The sequence below is a fragment of the Ascidiella aspersa genome, chromosome 6 (assembly GCF_963924565.1).
Source record: "Ascidiella aspersa chromosome 6, kaAscAspe10.2, whole genome shotgun sequence".
NCBI classification, from domain to species: Eukaryota; Metazoa; Chordata; class Ascidiacea; order Phlebobranchia; family Ascidiidae; genus Ascidiella; species Ascidiella aspersa.
In genome coordinates, this window is record NC_139452.1 from 15,777,234 (window position 1) to 15,803,983 (window position 26,750).

General features: G+C 34.6%; 3 protein-coding genes across 3 annotated transcripts; 1 reads left to right on the top strand and 2 right to left on the bottom strand.

The window, feature by feature from the left end:
- Positions 1-1,340: 1,340 nt before the first annotated feature.
- Positions 1,341-5,686, bottom strand: LOC146140448 (REST corepressor 3-like). Its single transcript, XM_083392080.1, has 11 exons — positions 5,191-5,686; positions 4,802-4,858; positions 3,887-3,961; positions 3,574-3,705; positions 3,347-3,429; positions 3,115-3,236; positions 3,006-3,051; positions 2,844-2,904; positions 2,647-2,753; positions 2,442-2,553; positions 1,341-1,564 (listed from the first exon to the last, which is right to left on the bottom strand). Exons 1-11 carry the CDS (start codon positions 5,288-5,290, stop codon positions 1,518-1,520), a joined length of 942 nt encoding a protein of 313 aa, XP_083248206.1. The 5' UTR covers positions 5,291-5,686; the 3' UTR covers positions 1,341-1,517.
- A 312-nt stretch (positions 5,687-5,998) lies between these two features.
- On the bottom strand, positions 5,999-10,818 carry LOC146140449 (O-phosphoseryl-tRNA(Sec) selenium transferase-like). Its single transcript, XM_083391432.1, has 10 exons — positions 10,628-10,818; positions 9,974-10,128; positions 9,740-9,858; positions 9,488-9,630; positions 9,152-9,321; positions 8,830-8,932; positions 7,901-8,125; positions 7,161-7,254; positions 6,922-7,009; positions 5,999-6,668 (listed from the first exon to the last, which is right to left on the bottom strand). The coding sequence occupies exons 1-10, from the start codon at positions 10,739-10,741 to the stop codon at positions 6,419-6,421; spliced, it is 1,461 nt and encodes a 486-aa protein (XP_083247558.1). The 5' UTR covers positions 10,742-10,818; the 3' UTR covers positions 5,999-6,418.
- Positions 10,819-11,268: 450 nt separating this feature from the next.
- Positions 11,269-25,376, top strand: LOC146140450 (membrane-bound transcription factor site-1 protease-like). Its single transcript, XM_083393095.1, has 14 exons — positions 11,269-11,860; positions 11,987-12,214; positions 12,891-13,154; positions 16,476-16,659; positions 17,160-17,557; positions 18,211-18,429; positions 18,942-19,224; positions 19,545-19,666; positions 20,080-20,218; positions 20,520-20,749; positions 21,181-21,285; positions 21,761-21,880; positions 22,325-22,453; positions 23,905-25,376. The coding sequence occupies exons 1-14, from the start codon at positions 11,465-11,467 to the stop codon at positions 24,472-24,474; spliced, it is 3,387 nt and encodes a 1,128-aa protein (XP_083249221.1). The 5' UTR covers positions 11,269-11,464; the 3' UTR covers positions 24,475-25,376.
- Positions 25,377-26,750: the final 1,374 nt, after the last annotated feature.

Below are 26,750 nucleotides of genomic sequence, written 5' to 3' on the forward strand. Positions count from 1 at the left end.
TTACTTCTCAAAAAGGTGCGGATGTTTTTACCTGGCGATTACTCATTGTGAAACGTGCCGAGAGACATTTCACAGGTGGCGAAAAGCGGAAATAATAAGTCATAATAAACATTAATCAAATGTGAAAAAGCCTGACTCCCGGGTCTCAAGCAGCAGCAGAAACAGAGGATGCTTTTAGTAAAAGGCGAGCAAGAATGACAGAATCATAAATCATTAAAGACGCTCAATAAAAACATCTTAAATGACCGCTATTGCTACACATATATAAAATATGGACAAAAAATAGTTCGAACGGTGGATGACTTTTATCATTTATTTGTAAGTTAGCAAAATTGTAATTAAATAGGGCCGTTATACCTTCGATAATATGAAATCATGCAATGGCACTCAAAAAAAGTTAGCAAAAAGTAGGAAACACTGTTTTTTGTAGTTTCAATGTTAAACTTGGCATAAACAGAGTTTGTACAGCGCTGTAGGAGTGGTGTACAACTTAAACCAAACCATTAGAATCATTGCAAAAAACTTAAATACTAACTAAGAGATCGTCCAACCCCCCTAGAATCGCTTGGCGACCCCCTAGGGGCGCGCATACTGGGCTAAGCCTACAAAACTCACACCTTCGCTTTATTAATGGACCTTTTCAGATGTGAGGTTCTGTTGCCATTTTTCTGGCGCAATGTTTCCAATAACAATCAAGAAGGTAGGGCTGGTAGGGCAATTTGTTGAAAAATCTGTTTTAAACCAGCAATTAAGCATGTTTCACGGCTACAGTATTTTTTTGGAAATAAATAAAACGTTTCGCATAAATAAAAGTATAATCAACTAACTCAAAATGCGAAAAAGAGGACATTTTCAAGCGTCCTCGGAAGACCATTCAGTTTTCTTGAGAAACGAGGACAAATCCTCCTAAAACAGGACATATGGTAGGTCTATATTCGATCAAAGTATACCTTTTAAACACGTTACGGTTCGACATTAGTTGCCCTTCTCGCTTACCCAACTGCAATCTATAACCCAGACCTACCGTGCACCCGGGAGTAGCCTACGTTTTTTCTGGTCAATAGGCTACGTCTTTGGATTAATTAGTACTTTCCCGCGCTTCAAAGTTTGCAAATTTTTCTTGCAAAGTTCAAGGCCCACGAAGAAATAATAAAAACAACTGGTGACAATCATCGTTAAGGTCTTTCGTCCGGTATAAACAGCGCTGATATTATTTATAAAATGGTCTAAATTGAAACCGGTCATTAGCTTAGTCAATCTTCCAAGCTGCGCTTAGGTAAAGTGCAAAAGTCAATTTTTTTTTTAGGTCAAAAAAATGCCTAAAGTGTCAACAAGGAAGACAATTTTGCGCTTTATTTTATTTGCGGCTCACAGTTAAGAGATATGTACATTTGTACAATACACAACGGAAAATAATACAAATAAAGAATTGCCAAACTGAGTTGCAAAAAAATAGTTTAAAAAAATGAAGTGTCCGCGTTTCGACCTAAAATTGGTTATTTTTCTAAAGATTCTTGTCAAACTGGCTCCTTCGTAGTTTGAGCGTCAACTGGTTTCGTTTCATCTGAAACAAGAGTTTGTAACAAATAGGAAGGTTAAAAAATCAGTATAGCTCATATAAACAATATATGAAAATACCCACAACAGTTAAAAGGATTACATTAAATTAGGTCGGTAAGGAAAGTTTAAAACTGTTAAATGGTTCAATAATAAATTTTCATCTAATAATATTGCATTTCACTTAATTTAATCTAAACCATTGAAACTCGTACAACACCCTCTCCGAACAATATGCTTCATAGTCACTAAGGCATGTATTTAAAAGACATTCTAGTAACATAAAGAGATTCGCGGGAAGCGCGAACTTTTTTTGCATCTACTTAGTTAAAATAAGCCAAAAATACGGTTAAGGGGGGTATCGCATGTGCCCCCCTTGGATCCCTGCCATAGGTACAGTATATTGGCGCTAAACGCGAATTTTTTCACTATTGGGTTTAAATTTGGCAAACTTTCAACTTTACGGCACATAAAAACGATTCCCATAACTCAATATATTGGCTCAATCAATTTGTATAAAATGGTTATTTTATAATGTACGATTTGATACAACGCAACATGACGTGCATATTGTGCACAGCGTGTTCGAGCTGAAAAGATTTCTTTAAAACAGGCAAACATGTTCAGAAAAGTTTAAATGTTTCGCGGGAAGTGCAAAAAATTGTTTATATAGCAAAAGTAGGCAAATATATAGTTTTGTGTCGCCACCTGGTGCCCCCACTGGGTTCGCCCATCTGACAACACAGTACAGTTTGTATAATAAGTAGCCACATTTCTGGTAACCTTAACTGAATATAAAAAGTTTTTTTTTTGTACAACACTTTTGGTTGTTTGTGGCATTCGAGCAAGAGCTACTTTGAATAAACAAAACAAAATGTATCAACCTTTAACATCCGCAACGTTCATCTTAGCATCAACTCCGTTGGCAAGTGGTGGGCGAGCTACTGATCCAAGCTTTTCGATCTTTAGTTCACATTCTTGTCTCACCATCTGAATCTTGGGAATCGTTATTAGGGGAAGTTATTTTTAAGCATTACAAGCGGCAGCACAAACAAATTTGCAACAGCAACATCCAAAGCGAGGACAAACCTTTTGTTTTTCCTGGATAAGCTTTTGATCGAGTTCTTCCAGAAAGCCTTCTGGTCCTTTTGGATGCTCTGCCATCATGTTTAAGTCACTTTCTGAAAGGTCAATTCCTACAATACAATAATAAATTAACACGCCTCTACAGTTAATACGAAAAATTGCCTAAGTTTATACCAGACTAAGGAAACATGTTATCTTACCCTTTGGAAGTTTGTGTTTTACCTCTGCAGCTCCATCATCTGTTTCCACTTTATTAGGCAGCTGAAAGTAAATTCAAGTAATGATGTAGCTATTTTATATTTGATTTCTACGTTTTTATACCAAACAAAATGATTCTAACAATCTTTAATAAAAGCACGTACAGTCTGATCGTCAAGTTCTGAAGCATCTTCTGGCATTGAGTCATCACTGAAACAATATTTAAAGCAATTAATCATGTCCTTTTTGGAATATTAAAACAATTATTCTTACCTATAATTTCCATTTTTATCTGCATTCTGGCTAGCTTGTTTATCCATCAGCGATGTTTTCATCCGGGATTTCTTCCATGTATAATAAAACTTGACTAACTGTCCTATTTCTTTGTCTGGAATCTGTTAAATCAAACAACTTACTTTACTTGAAATTGATAAACAGATAATTTATGATACTCAAGTTTAAAAACAGTAATTAAAAACTATAAGTAAAAAATATACATCATTACCAGTTGTTGAACTTTACGAAAGTTCTTTCCGTGAAATGCATAAGCTTGCTCGAATAATACCTTGTCCTCCATAGACCATTCATCTAAAATTTAAAAGATAAATGAAATAATGTAAAATAAATAATATACCTAATTGTTTTACAAGCTACCGATACTTTGCATATAATTGATTCAAAGATAACCATTTTTATTATATAGCTACTGTATTTTAAAAGTCAACATTTTACCTGGCATAGGGGTGAAGTTTTGCATGTCACTAAGAGACTTTGCAATATTGTGTTTGTGCCAAAACAGCATTCCCAAAGCTTGTTCCAAGTTGTAGCTGTGTTTATCTTTGGCTACTTTACAATACGACTCCACTGAAGTAAAAAAAAATATATAAATATATTTACTATGCATAAAAACGCATAAATATAATAAATAGGTGAAAAGTTTTCAGCTATGCTTTATATTATATTAATTGCAAAAAATCACTGATACACCTAAAATAAGTTTTACCAACAGTTTAAATCTCAAGTTATTAAAAAGTTAAAATCTTACATTTGTCACTACCAAGTACTTCACAAGGAGACCAAATTAACATTCCCTCCTTAGAATGTGGAGATCTTACATTACCTGTTAATAACATAATTTTATTATTTTTTTTAACAAAATGTTTTGGACTTATAAACGTAAAACTTGACGAGAACTACCTATTTAATTACATATTGCCATAGTGGTATTTATTAGTGTTACAATTACAAAATGAATACATTAGTCAGGTTCCAATTCAAATGGTTTATGCCAACAAAATTTGTATATATATATAATTGCCAGTTATTTTCGCAGGCTTAGTGTGTGAATGTTTTTATTAACGTCAAGCAATGTGCTGATCTGGTTGGTGTGCCAAATTCTTCCAAAAGTGTTTTTACACAAATTATTTTTCGCTTTTTGAAAAATTAAACACAAATTTTCTTGAGAAAGGCAGTTTTTAGGATTACTTGTGTTATGATCTCACTTATGATGTCTGTTTGGTATAAGTTTGTTCAGCAAAAAAGCACTGGGAGTAGTATACGGCACTCTAGCTTCAAATAAAATAGTGGCCAACTGACAAATTGACAATCAAATTTATGCTAATTGTACAATAGCTTACAGGCTGTAACTTCAAAAAGTATTTCTATATTTTACCAGTATCATGCCTTTCTACATAACATTTTCGGAAAGATGTACAGGATTTCCGTAATAAAATTTTGGTGTTAGAGTGTTCGGCAAAAGCAAACCTAGTTTACAGAAAGCTTAAACAATTAATAGATTGCTTTCCTTTGGTCTCGCACTAGGGGTTAAATTCTGACTTGACCTAAAACGTTAGAATTTTCCTAATCCAAAGCCAAGTATCTGGCAACTGGTTTGGAATCAGACACACTTGGGCCATATATTTATCAAAAGGTTTACATGCAGGTGGCCACAATTAGGTACCTTCATCCCAGGCTGGTACTCTAGCTTGATACATGTCTCCAACTCGCATGCGTACTTCTGTAAAATAATAATTAATATCTTAACAAAAGATTACTTTGATAAGAAAAAGATTACCTCGATTAACAAAAGATTACCTTGATATTTATGGAAATAAGGGTGTGTTTACATTGGTTGATATAATATGAGATACATATACAATAGTCGAAAATCAAGTCTTATAGTAAACTGATGAACGTTTTTCCTAAATGTTAGTTTGTATTACAGTTCTATTCTTTGCATTTTGTTAAAAAAAACTAAAAATATTACATAAAATAGTAAAAAATAAGGGTTTTGCTTAAGTACGGGCGCTGGGAAGGTCGTCCAAACGAATTTTTAACAGCCAAACTTACGCGGCTCCTCTCCAAACAAGCTGTCGTCGCTAGCATAGCCCGTGGTACCATTTTCTTTCTTGGGCCAAATACCCGGACTGCCGTTCACAGTGCCTGACATTATCTGTGTATACGTGAACACAAAATTGCGATATCAACAAGTTCCTTATGTCAGACACATCCGACGCCGACCGACGACGCTGCAACTGGCGACTGGGTTCGGTTCTACGTCACAATGCCAACTATACAAGATAGTTTTTACTTTCCTAATTGGGTTTAATTTGTTTTTCGTTAAGGCATTAAAGTTAAAGCTAGGCAAACTAAAGAACAATGTCAAGTTCTTGACTAGAATAACGAATTGTTTGGTTTATTCATTGGGGCAACATCCGCTGTCTTTGTCCTTCGGCATAAAAGAAAAAATAGATTTCTGCACGTCACGTAATATTGTTTCAAAAATGTGGTTTTGATCTTTTTGGAGAATTAAAATCACAGCAGTTCTTGTATAACCTCTTAAGCAGGTTGGTCAATAAAAACTGTCGCCTTCAGAAGTAAACTAGCTACGCCTAAAAATTTGTTATCTTGATTGATAGACTATAACTGGCGCAGTAAAATCTGATTCTCCAGCATGTTGTGAATCAATTATTTTATAAAATTAAAGAATAAACCGGAAAAAAGTATGTAAACATTGAAAAAGTACAAAATCAATAATCACTATGTGAGCTTAACTATCTAATGTGTATTTGTTCGAAATTTAAGCAAGTTCATTACTAATTTAAATAACTGACTTTATAAGTCATTCTAACTAAGAATTAAAACTATTGGTGCTGACTGAACGAACATTTGCCCAGTGTGAAAATTTCTACGGGCAAAACATGATGTCACCATTCTCTTCAAGAGACCCAACTTTTGATCTATTTTTCTTTACATGTGTTTCAATCTGATGAAAACAGTGCAAAAACATAATAATAATTGCAACAATATATGCGTTATATACGGACATTGCTGTCCAGTCAATGATTGTAAACGGTAACAAAATAATGAAGTAACTCGCATATTTCAATATATAAAATTATGTTTCAATTTAAGCGACAAATTGCGGAGAAAATATTTTATAATCAGGCGACAAAAAATACCTAAGTGTAACTTTTGGTTCCTTGGTATAACATGTATCGCGTAAACAATTCGCAAAAACAAAACAAAAAGTTATTTTTAGCTTGGTGTGGTTTACAAGTCAAACCGCTAACTCGTTTCAGGTTGCATCATTTTGTTTTTCATCATTTTCATATCCGTGCAAAGAGCTGTGGTCTATTTTGGCCTGCTTTTTCTTGACAGCGGTCATGGTTTGGTCGACTCGTTTCAGCAGTAACTCGCATTCTTCTCTGGTCTGGCCGATCGCCGCAGCCACGTTGAGGTAAGGACAGTGATATACGTCACAATGAGAACCGTATCCTGTGAAGGCGAATCCCTCGATGGATTTCTTTGAGTTGAGCGTAACGACTCTTTGTACACGAATCAAGCGTTAAAGTCTTGTAACTTTGCAAAGTAATAAAAATAAGACCGCATTGCGCTTCTATAACGAAATTTCAACAGGCGGAACGAACAACGCTGTCATACACAAAGTTTTTAGCTGCTGTTTTGCATTATTCACCTTACATTAGCCTACATTGTGTGTCTTTAGTACCAACACCTTTAAAGATTAATGTACAACGACAGAGAACCATGTTGTATCAGTAATATAATTACAGTCGTTACCTTGCGCCAGAAACTCTTCGAGTAAAAAGCATGGAACCAAACTCCGTGACCTCTCGGTTTAGGTTTGTAAGAGTTGACAGGCTAATTGCTAAAATTGCAAACAAAACCGCTCATTTAACATTAATTTACCCAGTTCAATAAAACACGACTAACTAAAAACACAAAAGCTTACCACAAGATATACTTTGTGAGTATAGTATGCTACACGAATATCATGTGTCTATAAAATATGATCTCACCCATCGATATAGGGTTATGCGGAGTCGCCATCAATCTTTCTCCGTGCTTTTCTGCTATTTTTTCCATCTCCGTCTTTAGAAACAAGTAGTTGTCCTGTGAAAAAAGCCCAGGTGTCATCCAACTTTTTTGGTTTCGGGCTAGATAACTGCAAGGACTGATGATGGCGTCGATATAAAATTTTGCGGTGAATATTTTCATATAAATAATATTAAACGAATTAAATCCTAAACAACATTTAACAACAATACAGTGAGCTTTATGATATTGTCGTTAAGTTTCAAAATTATTTCAAAATTTAGTTTGGATTAGCACCAACTTGCCGTTATTAAACTATAAATAACATGTGTTTTTAATTTTATTAATGCTATGTATTCTGGGTCGAAAAAAATATCCCGCAGGCCGACCTGGCCCGGGGACCATGGTCTATTGACCGCTGATGTAGCCATACTAGATACACAAAAATGCTGTAATTGAGTTTTTTTTACTGGACGAGAAGAAATAGTAGTTCAGCGGCTTTAAATTCGTAACAAAAGTTGGCCTTACGTTGCAATCTTAAAATACTTACAACAACTGGAATCATTCCTTTTAAAGCGGCAAGCATACAACTTGAATATTACAAGATTCCAGTCAGAATTACTGAAATAAGTCAACAAATACAGTCAAAACGTTTTTACAGTCCTTGGATTGGTTACGTGATATGCTCCGTTAAAATTCAATATGTGAGTGTAAAAGTTCGCACCTTACGCTCTTTTAAAAGGAGTCTCAAGCCTTTTAGTCCCATCTGGAGCACGGTCACCAACAGATCAATCGCGGGAGACAAAGACGCCCTTCCAGCATATGTTGAAGCGACTCTTTCGATGAAACCATCTTTGTGGAAACTCGCTACTATTGCGCCACCCACCGGCACAAGCAGGTTCTTGTCACAGCTTTGAACAAAGGCGTCAACTCTCCCAGTGCGCGCAGCCTAGAGTACAAAAAGTAACGTTGCATGAATTGATAAAATTCATAGCAAACATAATATTAGTTTCGTTTAAATTCCACTGTGCCGGAGGCAGGCCAGCCATGGCGTTTCCCAAACTTTATTTTTGCCTATTTTTACTACGTAAACGCAAAAAAAAATTCAGCGCGAAATCTGTTTTCCGCGCAAATCTGGATTACGTTTCCAGTATATCTGACCCCATTTGGATAAATTAGTTTTGGCTTAAAGTCATCGTGCGCTCATTGCACTATTGAAAATAAAAGTTTTGGCAACCAGCAATATAAATGCTGTTTTAACGCTTTGCGCGAATTGATGACATCTTTGTAACATAGCTTTTGTATTAAAAGTAAGACCTCGATAGCCTAAAACTTTAACAAAATAAACAAACTGTGTAGTTTTATTGAGATTACTTCTTTATGACGTCACGTTTTCATGCAACTATTTAGCGTCACGTTTGACGTAACTTTCCGAAGTCACGTTTTATATCAACTCTGAATTTGTTTTCATGCCCTCCCAAGAACTTACAATCGCTGGCGGGATGTCTGTGTGCCTGGAAGAACTATCCATTCAGTCAGCTGGCCTATACCTAGGGACCACGTTTAACATGTCATGCTGAGATTAAAAATTATTTTGACAATCATTTATCCAAATAAATATTTTGTTAAACAATGCAAGAAAGGTTTACTTACTTGCTGTAAAAGATGCATGCACTTAGTTGACTGTAGGCCATATGCATTGTTTACAATATGTGGAATGCCCTCAGCTTTGCAAACTCCGGCTATTTCCTCCAACCTGTTACAAAAACGTTGCTATTTTTTTAATTATTAGACTAAATTAATTGCACTAACATCCCTGAAAAATTAGACCACATTATAACCAATAAAACCATGATACTACAGCACAGATAGTTTAGGTACACAAAAAATAATACTAACAGAACCAAAACAACAATTATATATTTAGTATGTGACAAAAAATTGCTATATGGTAAGGAATATAAATAAAAGTGACCTATCTGGAACCCTTGGAGAAAAACATGATGTAGTTGAATGAATGCAAAGTATGTTTTCTGCGCCAAGTTCTTCAATCTTATTGTTAATTGCAGTAATATTTGTTCTTAATTCATCACCTTCCAACTTATTTTCTATAATGACTGGTTGAAAGCCAGCAGACACCATTGACTAAAAATAACATGTAAGGTAAAATAACTACATACTATAGTTAAATAAAACTATGTTAAGATTACAAGTTCAGTAAAAACAGTCAGCATTACCAATTTTAAGTTTGGGTTTAGAAACGTAGCAATAGAAAACTCAAATATATCAATAATAATTTTTAATTCAAAACCTTAAAACATGATTTCTGGTCAATTCTGGGCCAAATGATGTACTTAGCAGTTGGACGATAAAATCTCAAAGTTAAAAAACACAACATCAAAGACATTCCAGTTGCCATTGGTACAATAATACACGAGGCAGCAGACTTTGCACCTAAACTTAACAAACAAATATATAGTTATTTAATATATAATTATATATATATATATATATATATATATATATATATATATATAAATACAAATAGAAATGTATCTCCTACCAACTTCCCTAAGAATATCTAGCATCAATTTTGTACAAAGTTGGTTTAAAATGCTTGATCCAATAGCCTTGGGTTGAACAGCTGTCACATCTCCAGAACGACCAACGCCGTGAGCAAATCTGTCAGCAGTATGCAATTCTTTTTATTTTTTTTTAAACATAATAGTTGAACTTTCAATCCAATTATTATTTTGCTATATAAAACAAATGAAAACTCGTCTTAGTAAAACAACACCTGTAATGTCTTCTAGCAACTATGCCAGAAAAAATTCTTCCTTCTCTTTCACCAGCCCCACACAAAGAAAGAAGATTGTTGCTGTCCATTTGAGAAAGTTCCGAGAGCAGCATTTCAATGACAGCTTCGGGCCATGGGTCTTCAGGAACCTTTTGCTATAAAATTAGTAAACTCTGTTATATGAAAATAGAAATAAGGCACCTTTAAACTTGGCGTATAACTAATTTCGCACTGCTCTACAATTCTACCACAGCGTTCAAACAGCGTTTTGTGAAATCAAAGCACAATATTTGGGTTAGGGTGTGGGTTATTGTTTGGGTGTGGGTGGGTCAAGTAGTATTACATTTATTTGACCCACCCAAACACTAACTTAAATAATGTGGGTTGTGGTAGGTTTGTAGACCAGTTCCCTAATTTTAGACGATTATATACAAACTAAAAACATTAAATCTTTGAGTGCCTAGGTGACACTAAATGGTTTAAGCTAAACAATTAACGGAATAATGTATTTACATTTTAAATTATCCCCATAACCCAGGTTTATAAAAAAATAGGTATCAAGTAGTGGTTAGCAATAACTTAAAAAACCTGTTGTCAATTATCTGTATAAATTGTGTTATAGTTCGTTCTCTAATATTAATATGGTAAGCTTACATGTTCTAACAAATGACTTATCAGTTTGTGTCGTGATGAACATGATTGAATGGCTTGATTAATGTATGAATTTGGCACCAGATTTGAACACTTGTGAAGCAATTCTTTATTCATATTTTATGGTAAAAGTTGGCCAGGATTACAAATGCATATTTTATAAGCCACCTACACAATAAAATCAGTCATACGTATAAAAAGTGTGTGGAAACAATAAATAAAAATGCGTTTTTGGTTTTTGATCATTTAATTGTAAAGTAAAATCCCCTGTTGTGAAACCCAACAGCTCAAATGAATTATTTTAGGAAGACAAGAAACAAACGTTTTTGGTTTAACTTGATAAATCTAAAATTATATTTTGTTAGCTATTTGTTTGCAATAAAGTTTTTACTGGTTAAACCGGATTTAAATCTCAATAATGTTAGCGCTTGTATCGTCATGGGCTGTCGGACAATAGGCGTGACAAACGTAATAAGACCCCTGATAAAAGAAATTTATAGTAGTTCATACATTCGTTCGTACATTTTTGTTTTGGAAAAAGTGCTTCATAATGCAACCAATTAATGTTTGAATCGCAATAAGACTGTTAAAAAAAACTTCGGTTTAGTGACTGCCTTAAAAGGCAAAGCTGTTATGCACTGTTAACAAACATGTTACTTGGAATAAACATTAGTAATATTTATTTTATTTTCTCGTTCAGTTAAAAAACACTATTCATTCTGTACTTACAAAATGTATGTGATATTGTTAATACGTTGTAAATCTGAAACATTGTAATTCTTTAAAAAATTGATATACATGATCCCAGTTGACTTGCCAATGTTATAGTCAAGTTCAAAGATGTGCTTTTCAAGCAAGTATACATTGGTGGTCATAATTTTCATATTGTATTTAAATCAAGAAGTATATGGGACTATATCACTGAATCAAAAACAAATGCCATTAGACAAAAGAAAATCTCCGGAAACGGTTTTATTGAAGAAAAACGAAAAACAATCATTTGATAATTCTAATATTAGTAGTGAAGCTTCTTACTTTACTGAAGTTCCAAATGAGTATATTATCACCTTTGATGGATATTATGCAAAGCAAGATCGCATGGTATATATTACTGAAGCGATGCAGTCAATCCTTGTTAACAAAGCATATTGGAGTGTTGTGCCTCGTAATAACCCAGCTCAAATGTACCCAAGTGACTTTGATGTTCTACAAGTTACTCCACAAATCACACCAAAGGTACGACATTTTTTTTTGTATTTTATTTAGTTATATATTATATATGTTTATTTTTTAATCTCTGGGGTCTTATTATACGGTTACAATAAAAAAGTTCATAGTGTTAATTTCCTATCTATTTTTTAGTATGTGTTGAGCCATCTACACCATTCACGAATTAAGACAGTGACAAAAGAAAAGGCCATACACTGTAAAGTGCTCAGTACTATTTTGGAAAAAGAAATTGTGGAAGACCTTCCTACCAACAAAGAACGGATAAGAAAATTGCGAAAGTTGTCAGTTGATCAACTACTGGCCCAGGTGAACTCACGCCACACATTAAGGGCAATTCCCAAAGAAGGCCAAATTACACAGGTAATAGCGCTATGATAGATGATGCCAAGATATTTTTAGTTGGTTTAAAAGATTAAAATTAACTATTAACCTGTTTTACACAAAATCTTATTAAAAAGATATTTGACAAAGTAGTACAATATTTCAATCCTGCCAAATCCCTGTTGCACATGCTCTAAGTATGTTGTTAAACTTCATAATTTAAGTACACTTTTTTCTGTCCATCAGATTTTAAATCTTCTCTTTTCCTCTTCTACCTTTCTGTTTTTTATGTTTTGTCCCATGACGAAATAAACAGTGAAATGTAAAATTATGAAAGAATGGTAATCAGAAAACATTTCAACAACAAAAACAAATAACACAAACTTGCATAAGTGTGCTATAGTTCACATAAATGTAAAAACAGAAGTAAGTAATCACAGAGTTCCACACACCCACATGTTAACAACTCTAAACACTAGTGGGTGCGCAGTGTACAGTGGCTGTTGATGATACTTCACAATTTTTGTAGGAGCGAATAGTTTTATTGTTTCAGTTATTAGTGAGAAATTAAACTTCCAGAAGAAAACTTTTAATGTATATTTAGGCATTTTAAAATCTGTGACACTTTTATTGTTTCATATTCACCCCATAGCACTTATTAGTTATGGTTTAGTCCCATTTCATGCTGATGTGTGTGTATGTAAATGTTTTGTAGTTGCTACAAGCCCAGCAGTTGTGGGATCTTGGCTATAAAGGCAAGGGTATCAATGTTGCCATATTTGACACTGGCCTGCCGCTCAACCATCCACATTTTAACAATATAAAAGAGCGTACTGACTGGACTGAAGAGAAAACTGCTGAGGATGGCTTAGGTCATGGGACATTTGTTGCAAGTGTCATTGGTGGATCCTCCAGGGAATGTCCTGGACTTGCTCCTGAATCAAACCTGTACATATTCAGAGTCTTTACAAATAACCAGGTAATTCATCTCACTGAATAAAAGTCACTAAAATTGACCAATTGTATTAACCTTTATTTGATAATATTTACCCGCGCCTAAGTCAAATTAACTTCTTACAGCATTGTACGTGCAAAACAGCTTGCATGAATGTACACCAACGGAACCATACAGGGTTTTACCATTAACTTGCGCTAAATAACATTTCAGGTTATTACGTTCAACAGCCTTAGAAACTACCGTATGCAAACATTGTACATAGTTTCAAACCAAATTAAACCACAATTTCAATTCAACTGTCGGTGGCTATGACTTAGCATATAATAAGCGATCAGTCATAGCATAGGTCACCTGAAAACATCTAGGAGGAAGTAAAATTATTAGAAAATTACCTGTGTACAATATTGGGACGATAAACAAGAAACTTGCACTGAGTGACTGTTGCAAATATATTTGGCATAAACTTTACAAAATATGTCCAGAAAACTATTTTTGGCCTGTGCTTTGCTCTGATTTGTATTCTTTTTGGTGTATTACCGTGTTGCTAACTTATTGAACTTGGTTGTAATATTCTTTGTTACTAAATTTTGACTGTACTAGCCTAAGAATTTGTGATCCGCGGGAATATTCAATTTCATGGAGGGAAACATAAAAATTTAATATTTTTTGGTGTTTTTTTTTTGAGACTCGTTTACCAGATTTAAACTCATAGAAAATTGTAACCTAAAAATTTACAAATTTCCTCCTTATGAGAATTTCAGTGCTGCATGGTATAATAGATATATATATAATTGATAAAGCTACATACAAGGATTAAAACTTCCATACATTAAGCAAGATTGTAGTTTCATCGTATAGATTTTTTAGCATATCTTGTTAAACATGTTAAATCAATTCAAATCACTTATGGCATTTCCTGCACTCTTTAGGCTGATAGTTATGTTATGGAAAAGCTTTATTCAGAACTAGCGTGCTTAGAATTTAACATTTATTTGCAAGCAAGATGTCACCATTTAAAAGGCTACATCGGACTCCATAGGTTGCCAACTAAGCCATAGGTTGCCGATTTTGAGATACATAAATACATTGTGTTAAGCCTATTTTTTCACATAATGTAAAGTGAGCCAACTAATCTTTTAATATTAAGGCATTACACTAGATTTCAATGTTCACTTATATATTACGACTTTTAAATACCCGTTTAGCCTAGGTGACATCTGCTATTTTTATCTCAATATATATATAAACTAGAGATTGCGATTGTTGTATGATTTGCCATGGATTTACATGACTTTACTTTTCTTTGGTGATTAGGCAGTGTCAGTAGGCCAGTATAAATACTGTTGTTTTTACTTTGATTTATTGGTTTAGGCTGCATGGATGTTATACCTTTCCTTGACATATTTCTGTAGACAAAAAACAGATATGGGCCGAAAATTTCTCATGTTCACTTGTGGCTATACAGATGTGAAGAATTAGTTTGGCATGAAACACATTTACTGTGATGGTCTTTAAAGATTAAGTAAAATTTATTTATTACTCTTTCAACCACCTCCCACCCCATAAAAATATTCCTCTAAAAGACAAATAAATGCTTCATAATTAAATCAATTAATTTGAATTTACCCCTCCTTTCTCCAGAGTATAAAACACTCATATTCCCTGCAAATCCCCCTAAACACCCTACAAATAACGCTGCCAGAATAGCAGACTGTAAAACAACAAAAAAGTTTTTTACATACAACCCCACTCCATATCTTTAAATTGTCTATGAATTCTATTACAATATAACTTACTTGCTTTTAAGACCCTAAAGCTAAAAAAGTAAAAATTAGTTTCCAAATTGAAGTTTTCTTATCCTATAATAAAACAAAATATATACAATTGCATGCCTCAAACAGCAATAACAGTAACATTTTAATCTCATTTGGCAAATTTATCTTGCAAATTGCTGCAAGTAGATCAAAAAGTCAACCTAAATAAGAATGGCCATTCTTGTTACACTGGCGGGCCTGTCCAATGCGGCTTGTATTGTTTAGAGATTGTTTTTAATAAACTCTATTACCTTCCATAACTTTAATGTAGTTTTATGTCAAGAGTCATGGTACTTTGTCTGAGGATCAATATCTACCTAAATTCTCTATAAAAGTGTTATGTTGTAGGAAATGCTTTGCGTTATAGACAGATAGGGATGCTCAAAGTAGAATATCGAATCCTTGGATTCGAATCCAGATGGGATTCGAATCCAATTCTGCCGTTTATTTCGGGGAATTGGAACCGATATAATTTAATGTTTTACCGCCGATTGTCACGCCTAATTGTACAAACGCGTGCGGTAAGTTGGCATGTCGCTGCGGCGACCAATTTATAGTGCTTGCTTTAAATGTAACCTGGTAGTTTAGTGTCAGCGTTTTTTCGGGCCACCAATTACTTCGCGTCTGGCGATAACGTTCGTCTAATAATTAAGTGTCAATCAAGCGTTATTGGGCGAGCGACTAACGTGTAATGTCATTAGCGGAGTTCGCAATTTCCCTAAATGCGTTAAGTTGCAAAAGTAACATCGAGAAAATGCGCTATAGGGTTACTTAAGGTCAACTTTAGGCCAATATTCAGCGAGGTTATGCAGTTATGCACAGCGTAAATTGTCAAGTATTTGTTAAGTCAATAGTAACTTTGTATTCTTTGCATTAGATTATTTGACTGCATAACAGATCGATTAGTCAAAAAAGAAGCACTAAGAGTAAGACCCAACAATGCTTTTAAAAACTGTACTGAATTGCTAAAGAGTTCTGTGTGCAGTGTTGCATTGTACTCACTATTGGCAAAAATATAAGTTTTGGCAACAACCTGGACAGTTGACATAATACAGTTTACAGAACTGCTTCAAATGACAGTTGTTAAGAATGTAAAACATTTTTTATTATAATGTACACATGTTAGCAAATTGTTTGGGCGATTTATTGCTGTGATTGTGGGCCCTGTAGGGTAGAAAAAGATTAATCCATTCCCCAAACAAAATCAAGGCTAAATAATTTAATAAAAATATACTAGGATTCGCTATTCTGGATTCGTTATTCTAGATTGAAACCTATTATTCTAGAATACCTTGGTATTCTACTTTGAACATCCCTATAGACCGAGTAATTTTCCATCTTGTGTATTCATCTACCATATTATACCCGGCTAATTGAAATTTCCATTAATTTACACCTATAGAAATTCATAACTAGACATATACAACAACTAAGCTGATTGTTTCATTTCATCTACAGAGTTTCTGTATCTATATTTTTAGCTGTTCAGAATTTGCTGGTTAATTTTTGTTTAATCCCAATGTACTAGGTGTCATACACATCTTGGTTTCTGGATGCATTCAATTTTGCCATTTTGAAAAAAATGAATATCCTGAACTTAAGTATTGGCGGTCCTGACTTTATGGATCAACCTTTTGTTGAGAAGGTTTGGGAGCTAACAGCTAATAGAATCATTATGATTTCTGCAATTGGAAATGATGGCCCATTATATGGTAGGTGAAGTATAATTTATCAATATCAAAATGTTCTTGTTTTTTTATTTTATCATTACAATTCATAGAACTGAATGTAAATGTGGCCCGAATCATTAAAATGTGTGCCAAAAAGTTTGTAGTCAAATTTTTTTTTTTTTGTGAAACTCTTCACCAAATTCCATTTATAGTGTAAAAATCTCTCTCATCATTCCACTGTTGTTTTATTATATTATGGGTTAAGCATTATGGGGGGTTTGTTGTTTATGTTGTTGTTAGATATTGTTAATATAATTTTGAGGATTGTGACGTAAAATAAAAGTTAAAGCTGGTCTATGGACCGATTACATAATACATAATTATATCTCATAAAAAGCTAAGTTTTAAAATTTGAATAACTATTATTGGTATACAACTTTGGAAGAAAATTGTTTCAAGTATTAGCTTTATAAGTTTTGTATTATTTTTGGCCACAAACAAAAATAGCCATTGGAATAAATTGGTAATCTTTTGAATTGCAGGAACTCTGAACAACCCGGCTGACCAAATGGATGTGATAGGAGTAGGCGGCATCGATTATAGTGACAATATTGCTCGTTTTTCATCGCGGGGAATGACCACTTGGGAGCTTCCATTGGGTTATGGCAGACTTAAACCTGACATTGTTACATATGGATCCAATGTACGTGGCTCCGGACTTCTTGGCGGTTGCCGTTCACTCTCAGGAACCAGTGTGGCATCACCAGTGGTTGCGGGGGCAGTTGCACTCTTGCTAAGTGCCAGTAAGGACAAGCCCAGAAGTAGTCTTATTAACCCAGCCAGTATTAAACAAGCTCTAATGGAATCAGCTGAAAGATTGCCCAAAGCCAACATGTTTGAGCAGGGACAGGGAAAGCTTGATCTGATACGAGCTTATCAGGTTTATTGATTTTTCTTACTTTTGCTAAATGTGTACAACATATTCAAGAAAATTTTATATTGAATTTAATACACAGTGACTTTTATAGATATTTTTCGATTCAATAATAAATTACATTTTTACTTTATTTTGTGAATGCATATAGTTTTTTAATATGCCAGTATTTCATGCGAACCTCATTTAATATGACCATTGTGTTGTTAGTAGTACATCTGCAACTCAAAATTAAAATAAGCTTAATGCATTTTACTGTTATTTTACCTATGAGCGAAGTTTTGCTGTGTCTTATGTACAGAGTTAAGCTGTTGGATCAATAGCCCTAACAATTAAAAAAAAATCCACTTTTTATTTGTATGTACTTGACTAAAAACTAATTAAGGCTCTTTTTTGTTTAAATGAAGCATCATATAAAACTAATTTAACTTAGGTGATGTAAACATGGGATACTGAAGATATTATATTTAATATTCTTTGCAATATAGTGATCATGCAACCCAGTACATAACTGGAGTTTGAATTTTGTAAAATAAACAACATTTAAACTTTTATGCCCCAAAATGCCTAAAATTATACAAAAAAATTAGGTTAGAGGGAACACTGTTGTAAGGCAATCTTAAGAGAATTTACATTTTATTTGATATTGTTTTATTTAGGTTCTCAACTTTTATGAGCCACAAATAAGCACCATCCCAAGCTATCTAGATTTTACTGAGTGTCCATACATGTGGCCGTATTGTACCCAATCTATCTACTACAGTGGAATGCCAGTTGTTGCGAACATCACAATACTTAATGGAATGGCAGTAACAGGCAAAATACAAAAGCAACCTATCTGGCATCCTTACTTATCACAGAATGGAGACAAAATACAGGTAGATATGGTTTAAGCTAGAATAACAAAATAACAGTTTTGAGAATTGCTTTTACTGCTTATTTATAATCAATGATCTGGTAGACTGGTAGTACAGCATTATAAAGCTAACAGCTCTGTTTAAAACCATTTTATGTTTAATTTACCATGTTTTTCAAAACCTGCTAAATACACTCTAAAACAGTGTTCCCAACTGTTTATCAAGCCCCCTTTTAGAATTTTGTCACACCCCAACCAGACGACATAAGAACATTAAAATCACCAGTGTGAAAATTAAATATTGTAGTAGAGGTTGCACCTGCCTTATTGGTTGGTATGCTTTATTTGTTTTCCTTTCTTCCAGTGTGTATTACTATAATTTAAATTAAAATTATATAAACATATTTAAAAAAATCTTTATAGCGAGAATGGAATCGTTACCTCTTACAAAAATATTAAACCTAAGCGAAATTACAAGAAAAGGTTATACACCGATTTTAAATACAGTGAAACATGTTAATATATTTTATTTAGATTGCATTTTCCTATCCGGAGGTTATGTGGCCCTGGTCCGGATACTTAGCGCTCTCAATATCTGTTAAAAAGTCAGCTCAGAGCTGGGAAGGTATTGCAGAGGGATATGTTGAGGTAACGGTCACCTCATCAAACAACCAGCAGCGAAGTGTATTAGGAGAAGACATTGCTGAAGAGCAAACCTCAACAATTAAACTTCTTATTAAAGTCAAAGTGATCCCGACACCACCACGAGAAAAGAGAGTACTTTGGGATCAGTTCCACAACTTACGATATCCACCTGGTCAGAAATGTTATGTATTTTTTGGTTAAAGTATGTAAGCCTGCATAGTGCATATGTATCTGTGTATATCACAGCTATTTTTATATCTAAGTACTTTCCTTATAAAAACATGCGTACCGGTAAACAATGAATGACAAAGACAACGTTTTTTACCATCAGTAATAAATTTATGTTTTGGTTTATCATTTTCACTTGACAATTTCCTTGTTAAATATGTTGGACGTGTATTGTAACTTTAAAAAACGGCTAAATGCCTACGAAAAAAACATAAATTGACACACACCTTTCAAAAATTTATATTTAATAATCTTTATTTCTAGGTTACTTTCCAAGAGATAATCTAAAAATGAAAAATGATCCCCTTGATTGGAATGGCGACCACATTCACACGAATTTTCATGATTTGTATGAGCATTTACGAAACGCCGGATACTACATTGAGGTATACAACAGTTAACAGGCTTTGCTCCGGCTAAATACGATATTCAATAGTTTAATATTAATTCAATAGTTTAATATTAGTGATCAGGTAAAACTTTTCTTGATGAATTTTGCAAGGTAGCCTTGCAAGAGCTTTCAATACATAGCCAATGCAATTTACGCTGATGAAAATTAAAATTGACCTAGGATTTCCTAAATTATTTGTCGTAATAATAATTATAAGAATAAATTATGTAGAATTGTAGATATTGTATATGACAAAGTCCAAGGCTATGCACAGAACTAAAAAAAGAAAAGAAAATCCAACATGAAAGCTTATTTGCATGTTATGTGGATGGTGGATCAACAATGCGCACACCTTTTATGTTCAAATGTACTTTTAAAACAGTTTTGTCTTATTTTTAAAACAATTAGGTGCTGGGAAGTCCGTTTACGTGTTTTGAAGCCAAGAACTACGGACAGCTGCTGATAGTAGATCCAGAGGAAGAATTTTTTCCTGGCGAAATAGACAAGCTACAGAAAGATGTTACTATCCATGGCCTCAATGTGATAGGTAGGATATATAAGCAGTGCAACTTAGAGTGCACGGATGCAGATATTAATGATCGAACTGTTGCGGTAATAAGCCTTTTGCCATGTCACACTCTTTCACAACGTATACCCTTGTGTATTCCAATATATATTAGAATTGTTAAAAGTGACAACGATTTTCGTAACGCAACATTTCAATCGTGTAGTAAATTATTTTACAAAATTTTAACTTTATCACTTATTTCTGCCTAATAACGGGTCAATCTCACTATCACATATTAAGAACCCAACTGCGATCAGTTCACTGTTTTGCATGTTCGCAGTGTTCGCCGAGTGGTACAACACCTCGGTAATGGCCAAAGTTAAGTTCTACGACGAAAATACGCGTCGCTGGTGGATGCCGGAGACTGGTGGGTGCAATGCGCCGGCACTCAACACGCTCCTGGAAAGGTTCGGCTTTGCTTTGTCTGATAGGGTCTACGAGGGCGATTTTTCGTTTGCGAGTCACGACATGTACTACGCGTCGGGAACTTCCTTGTCCCGGATACCGAAGGTAAGTTGCTCAGTCATCCTTTCTGCTAACCCATATTTTAAGGTGATGGTCACATATCCTTTTTATTTCCTAAAATGATTATCTTTTTACGTAGTAGGAATAAACCCATATAGAAGTAGGTTCAAAATGTTACCTACTATATGAGCTTTGATATTCCTTCTACTTCTTTCTACTAAAACCTCCAACCATTATGCTACAAAGAATATGATTTTAGGTAATGGTTTTTAATGTTTCCATTTAGCTACTAGTCGATGTTGTTTTTTGTTGATTGTAAAAAAAATAACATTTTATGTGTTTTGTCGACCTAACAACTCATAGAAAATGTTCAACGTCAACCTTTTGACGTCGGCAAAAGGCACGTGTTGCGGAGTTGTTTTTCCGATGTTAATGTTGAGTTAGAGGATTTCCTGATCTTTGTAATCCTTTCTTAGGGATCCTTTGTCCTACAAGAAACGCTGAATGATCAAGGATCTGAGGTTATCACGGGCAGAGAATCTGTACTCGTGAAAAATGTGCCAATACTAGCTCTTCATCAGGTACTGTAACATATGCTGTTTTTAGCGCACAAGTTATTGACGCACCTTAAGCCCACAAGTTTTTCGTTCCTGGTTAATTAATAACTAAATACGAAATATACTTAAACGCCAATTGAAGTATATATTAATCATTGCTAACCAAATGTATTTACTGTTGTTATTTTTTTTTTAATTTAACTAAATTGTTTCCAGACACATTTTTTTTAATTTTTTATGCAGAAAACGCGTATTTACGGTTAAATGCTTTCGTTAAACTGGTCCTCCACTTACAGTAAATCTCTTTACAACACGTTAAACAGAAAACGACATAACATAGGCAATGAGGCACTAACACACACTTTGCAGCATCAACACATGCCGTTCAACCTCCGGCTTCCGTTCTGTTTATAAAATTCCCTTAATTTTACAACACCGTAATTACAACATTATATATTTATTTTAAACCCGGATTAATCAATATCGTTATTATTTTCAGATACCCATCAAGCGCGGCGGTCGTATTGCTGTTTACGGCGACTCTAACTGCTTTGATAGCGCTCATTTGACCAAAGATTGTCTTTGGTTGCTGGATGCAATTCTACAATTTTCAACCAAAGTAAGTTCTTGACAATTTAACAGAATTGTAGGCAAAATGCTTTCACTAGCGTGCACCATTTACTGAATCTTACGATTATGAAGAGTCCGAATAAAATGTTTAAACTTTTTATCTTGGGAAAAGCAACATAAGTTTACCTTACATAAAAAATTACAAAAAACGCTGTGTGAAAACTTCAAGTTAGTCTATTGTAATCTTTGTCACATTATACAACTCTGCTATAGAGAATTTTTTTCACATTACGTTATTATGCGATGTATGCTTGTTTGTGTTTATATATAATTTGTTTTCTGTTAGTGTATTAAAACCAATATTTAAATGCTATTTTTATGCTATGCGGTTTGTTATTCTTTTTGGGTGGAAAAGTTTAGGTATGTTTGTGTCACTTAAATGTAGCTTGGTCATGCTATTAACTTTAGTTAAAATGCATTTTGTTCACTTCAGGGAATCATCTCAAACTCCTTGAAATCGAGCAACAAAGGGGAATACGTAGATAATCTCCCGAAGCCTTTTGAAGACGGAAGCAAACTGCCAGTTAGAATGGAAGGAAATCATCTGTATAAGTTTTCTAAGGTCAGTTTTTGTTTTGTTTTGTAGGTGCTGGTTCGTCGTAAAATTTGTAACTAACTATAGTTTTTAGGACTAAACTAATTAAAAAAGATAACAATATGCGCATTAACGTCTGAATCAGGCACGATTTACAGGAGATCTGTTTAAAAACACCACATTTAATTTATTTGGTAAACACCGCCCGAGAAAGTATTCAGAAAATCACTCTATTTAGATCTCCTACCTAATTTATAATTTTTCGCGCATGAATTTATTCTTAATTAAAAACATATAACAACGAGAATGTAGGAAATATGTGCAGCACAATGCGCCACACATCCTCTTAAATTAAAGGTTTCCCAAATTTAAAAAATCAACACATTTTTCGCGCTATGCGTTCTGCACGACATTCTAAGTGAATTGAAATTGATTTTAATTGCATACAAATCCTAAATACTATCTTTATTAGAGTTATGATAATAAAATTCTTAGAAGCCACACGCTTTTATATCAAATTTGGTAATTGAGGTTTATTACAGCCCGTCAAGAACCTGCTGAGGCTTTGTTCGCGTCTAGTAAAAGGTTGCCGAGCTCTGATTTAAATTCTTGTAATTTGATTTATATATATATATATAGGCCTACAGTTATAATCAGGGCTGGGGAGCCACCGTAAAATAGCATTAACTCCGGCTCCAGCTCCGGAGCCATCAGGCAATTATTAAATGGCTCCGGCTCCAGCTCCGGAGTCGTAAAACTCAATCCTTTGGCTCCGGCTCCAGCTCCGGAGTAGTAAAACTCATATCCTTTGGCTCCGGCTCCAGCTCCGGAGCCATCAAACACACACCCAATGACTCCGGCTCCAGCTCCGGTGCCACCAGTCACTTATTCAATGGCAAGTTTTAAAAATTGCTTTTGGCTACTACTGTTGGAGATGGAACAAAATATAATTTCTTAGCTTTAGCACCACAAATTGAAAAATGGCTCCAGCTCCACAAAAATAATAAAAAGGGCTCCGGCTCCGGCTCCACAAAAATAATATAAATGGCTCCGGCTCCGGCTCCAGCTCCACAAAAATAATAAAAATGGCTCCGGCTCCGGCTCCAGCTCCACAAAAATAATAACAATGGCTCCGGCTCTGGCTCTGGCTCCAGAGAAAATGCTTAGCTCCGGGCTCCGGGCTCCAGCTCCGGCTCCCCAGCCCTGGTTATAATGGTATAGAAATTGCTTTTACACACAAAAAGGGAAAAGTGGTGATATGCCTATATTCGATTCAGTTATATAAATATTAACATTTTTTTTCAACTACGTGTTTTTTCCCTACTAGCCGAAATATCGCGCTTTTACTTTTATCTCTGATTTAACATACGTATTTATCTAAAGCGTTCGTTTTCTTTAAAATCTGCTGCTATTTTTTTTTATATTTCGGAAGCCATATGGCAAAATGTCATTAACATACCCAACGTAAATATCGACAGGTGCTGGAATCTCACTTAGGCCAGGTGGTGCACAAACCACTTCCGCCATGCCACAACGTAAGCTGGGCCACGGCAGCCCCACTCAACGAAAGCTCGCCGTTCTACGTGTGGAAGCGTCAGGGCATTCTCAGCATCGAGATGGGCGACAGCGCTCCTTTGCGACACATTAACTCTGCGGGAAACTCTCGTCGCAACCCGCATCCGTTGAACCTCGTGCCAATGGCCAATCAAGCCATGTACACTGACAAGTTTGTCGCCTTTTTACATGGCTTAGTCCTGGTCTTAATACTGCTTTTGCTGTACGCACTTGCAGGGCGGGTTTTAATGCGCCAGCGCCGCCGTGTTTCGCCGCGCTTTCTTATCCGATGTTGCTTTCTCTGGTTTAATGCTCTACGCGCGAAACTAGGCGGAACGCCCGCCGCTGTCTGGCAGCACGACGTAACAATACGGTCGAAATTCAAGCCGAAAACGCCCCACGCGTCCGAGGTGCGAACGTCGCAGATCAGATCCCTGTTCTCACCACCGGCCACCTACGCTGTGCCAAAGTTACACGACTTGCATTCGGTTTGATCCGGCGAGGTTTTTGATACGGTTGACACCCCACCCCATGGCTTCTCACCCCTTGTCTATGGTTGGACTTGTGGATAAATAATAAAAGACAAAGCCGCTCTATTTCTTGTAAGCGAGAATATGGAAGTTTTCTATTGACTTCTGTAATGGTGGACTTGTCCCCTTTTATACAAAATAAAACAACAAATAAATAAAAATACCAAGAATATTGTAATTAGGTGTTGTAAATGTCGTTAATGGTTAGGTTCATATTATTTTCAGCTTTTTGTTGACAAAAACACTTTTTACCAACCATAAAACAGCTAACTTAAACCACTATGATCATTTACAATTAATAAATAAATAAACGTTGATAGTGATGCATTTATATTACCACTCATAAAAATGTATTGAGTTTGGCCATGGAGGGTTGTATATTTTTTATTAATTTTATCTTTTTATTTCTTTGTTGTCAATTTGATCACTGGCCTTTGGCTAGAACTTACAATATTTGATACCTTGTGGGAACTTTTTAACTGTTTTTTTCTCTTTATTAAATTTTTGATGTTACATTCCTATTAATTTACCAAATGTTTATAATTTTATTTTATTTATGTGTTGCTAAAAAAATACATTAAAAAAACACTCCAAAACATGTTGCATTACCATAATTCACATCGCACATTAAAAAAAATCTGTTTTACTAATTTTTGTATGTCACTTATGCTTTCCAAATTTGTAGCATCAACAAAAATTATAAACATTACCTACCATTTAAAAATATTTGTCTTAGACTAATAAATCTATAATTAAACAATTCCTTGATGTACAAAGTCCCACAACATATCTCATATTGTATGTTGTTGCAGTGTCTAGGAATATTATAAGGTCACTGTGCAGTTGTTCTTGCCTTTGTCTTGTTTTTCTCATCACTGTTTCACAATCAATAAAGGTTATGCAAAGAACAAAATTACATATTTTGTAATAAGGTGGTATTGTTAAGGATATTATATTTTATTAAACTTATATGGGTCCCTAGGGCCTAGAAGTAGAATGTTAAAGAATGATAAAAATATTTAAAGAAGAACTTGCCTTCAGATTAAGGATTTACTTTCTTTATGGTTCCCTAAAAAAATAGTTTCCCAGTTAAAAACTTTGTTGAACTTTTATGAAACCTGATTACACCAATTTTAAAAATGCAAGGTTTAAATAGCTATCATGTTATCTAGTTGTTTTAGCTTAGTAACCTTTAACCAGGTTTTACATATATGTCAGTCATTCGATGTGTTCTTTGTTGCATAATCAAGGGCAGGGGCGTGCAACCTGCGAGCCAAATGCGGCCCGCGGAACCAAAATATGTGGCCTGCGATGTGCTTTGGTTTTTGGCCCGCACCACTAAACATTCATGTAACTGTTAAAATATTGAAACTTTCTGACTGTTCCTTAGTCTAGGTCGCCTTATATAACATGTAAATTTTTAGTTTATTAGAATAGAATGTAACCTGCTAACAAAATGTGCTTTGGATGCTGTTGCGCAAAGTGGACAACTTTGTGTGAAATGATGCACTGAGCGCTGCAATTTTTTCGTTCTTGAAATGCTTTTGAATAGCTACTTATGGCCATGTGATGAAAGCATACTAAAAATGTCCGTTTGATCTTTGTCGCTAATTTGAAATGTAATTGTTTTATATTTAATGTTCATGTGAGTTGTAAAAAAAAGAAACAAATTTCTCTTTGCGCAGCTAAAAAGTAGTTTTTTACCGCGAACATCTCAATCTAAATAAGTTTCCACAGCTGAGAAAATTTGTCGCTTTTAAGGTGAGATTGTTCGGTTCAACGTACGTGTGTGAGCTATTTTTTTTTTGTGGTAGTCACAAACACAGTGGTAGGCTAACTGTGGACCGAGAGTTATTTTTGAATAGCTTGGTGTTATAATGTACCATAGTTGTTAGCCGCATGATAGCCGTACGGCGTACATTCATTGCACTTTATTTTAACAATTGGTGTGGCATATAATTGTTTAAATTGGCTCAGCTTGGAAAGACCCACGTGCCAAATGTGGTCTTGTGAGCCTGTAAAACTATATTTTTTGCCAACTTTAACTCTATGTAAACGGAAATTTTTCACGATTTGCGCCTATATTCTTCTTTTATAGTATGTTTTACATTATGATATGGCAATGTTTTGGCCATTAAGCACCGTAGAATATTTCACCTTAAAACTAAATATCCCCCTGAATCCGCCACTATTTTCGTAGTGGTTTTACATAGTGGCCCTTTAAGTAGCTCTGAAAAGGC

Bases quoted from the DNA above. Each gene is read 5' to 3' on its own strand.
- LOC146140448 (XM_083392080.1), bottom strand. From the start codon at position 5,290: ATGTCAGGCACTGTGAACGGCAGTCCGGGTATTTGGCCCAAGAAAGAA. The intron at 4,859-5,190 runs GTAAGTTTGGCT...ATTATTTTACAG, and splicing joins CTTGTTTGGAGAGGAGCCGC to AAGTACGCATGCGAGTTGGA. The intron at 2,754-2,843 runs GTAAGATAACAT...ATTGTATTGTAG, and splicing joins AAAACACAAACTTCCAAAGG to GAATTGACCTTTCAGAAAGT.
- LOC146140449 (XM_083391432.1), bottom strand. From the start codon at position 10,741: ATGAATAAAGAATTGCTTCACAAGTGTTCAAATCTGGTGCCAAATTCA. The intron at 7,255-7,900 runs GTGCGAACTTTT...CTTTTTTCACAG, and splicing joins TCCTTTTAAAAGAGCGTAAG to GACAACTACTTGTTTCTAAA. The intron at 7,010-7,160 runs GTGAGATCATAT...TTGCAATTTTAG, and splicing joins GCATAACCCTATATCGATGG to CAATTAGCCTGTCAACTCTT.
- LOC146140450 (XM_083393095.1), top strand. From the start codon at position 11,465: ATGTGCTTTTCAAGCAAGTATACATTGGTGGTCATAATTTTCATATTG. The intron at 17,558-18,210 runs GTTTATTGATTT...TGTTTTATTTAG, and splicing joins ATCTGATACGAGCTTATCAG to GTTCTCAACTTTTATGAGCC. The intron at 19,225-19,544 runs GTCAGAAATGTT...CTTTATTTCTAG, and splicing joins CAACTTACGATATCCACCTG to GTTACTTTCCAAGAGATAAT.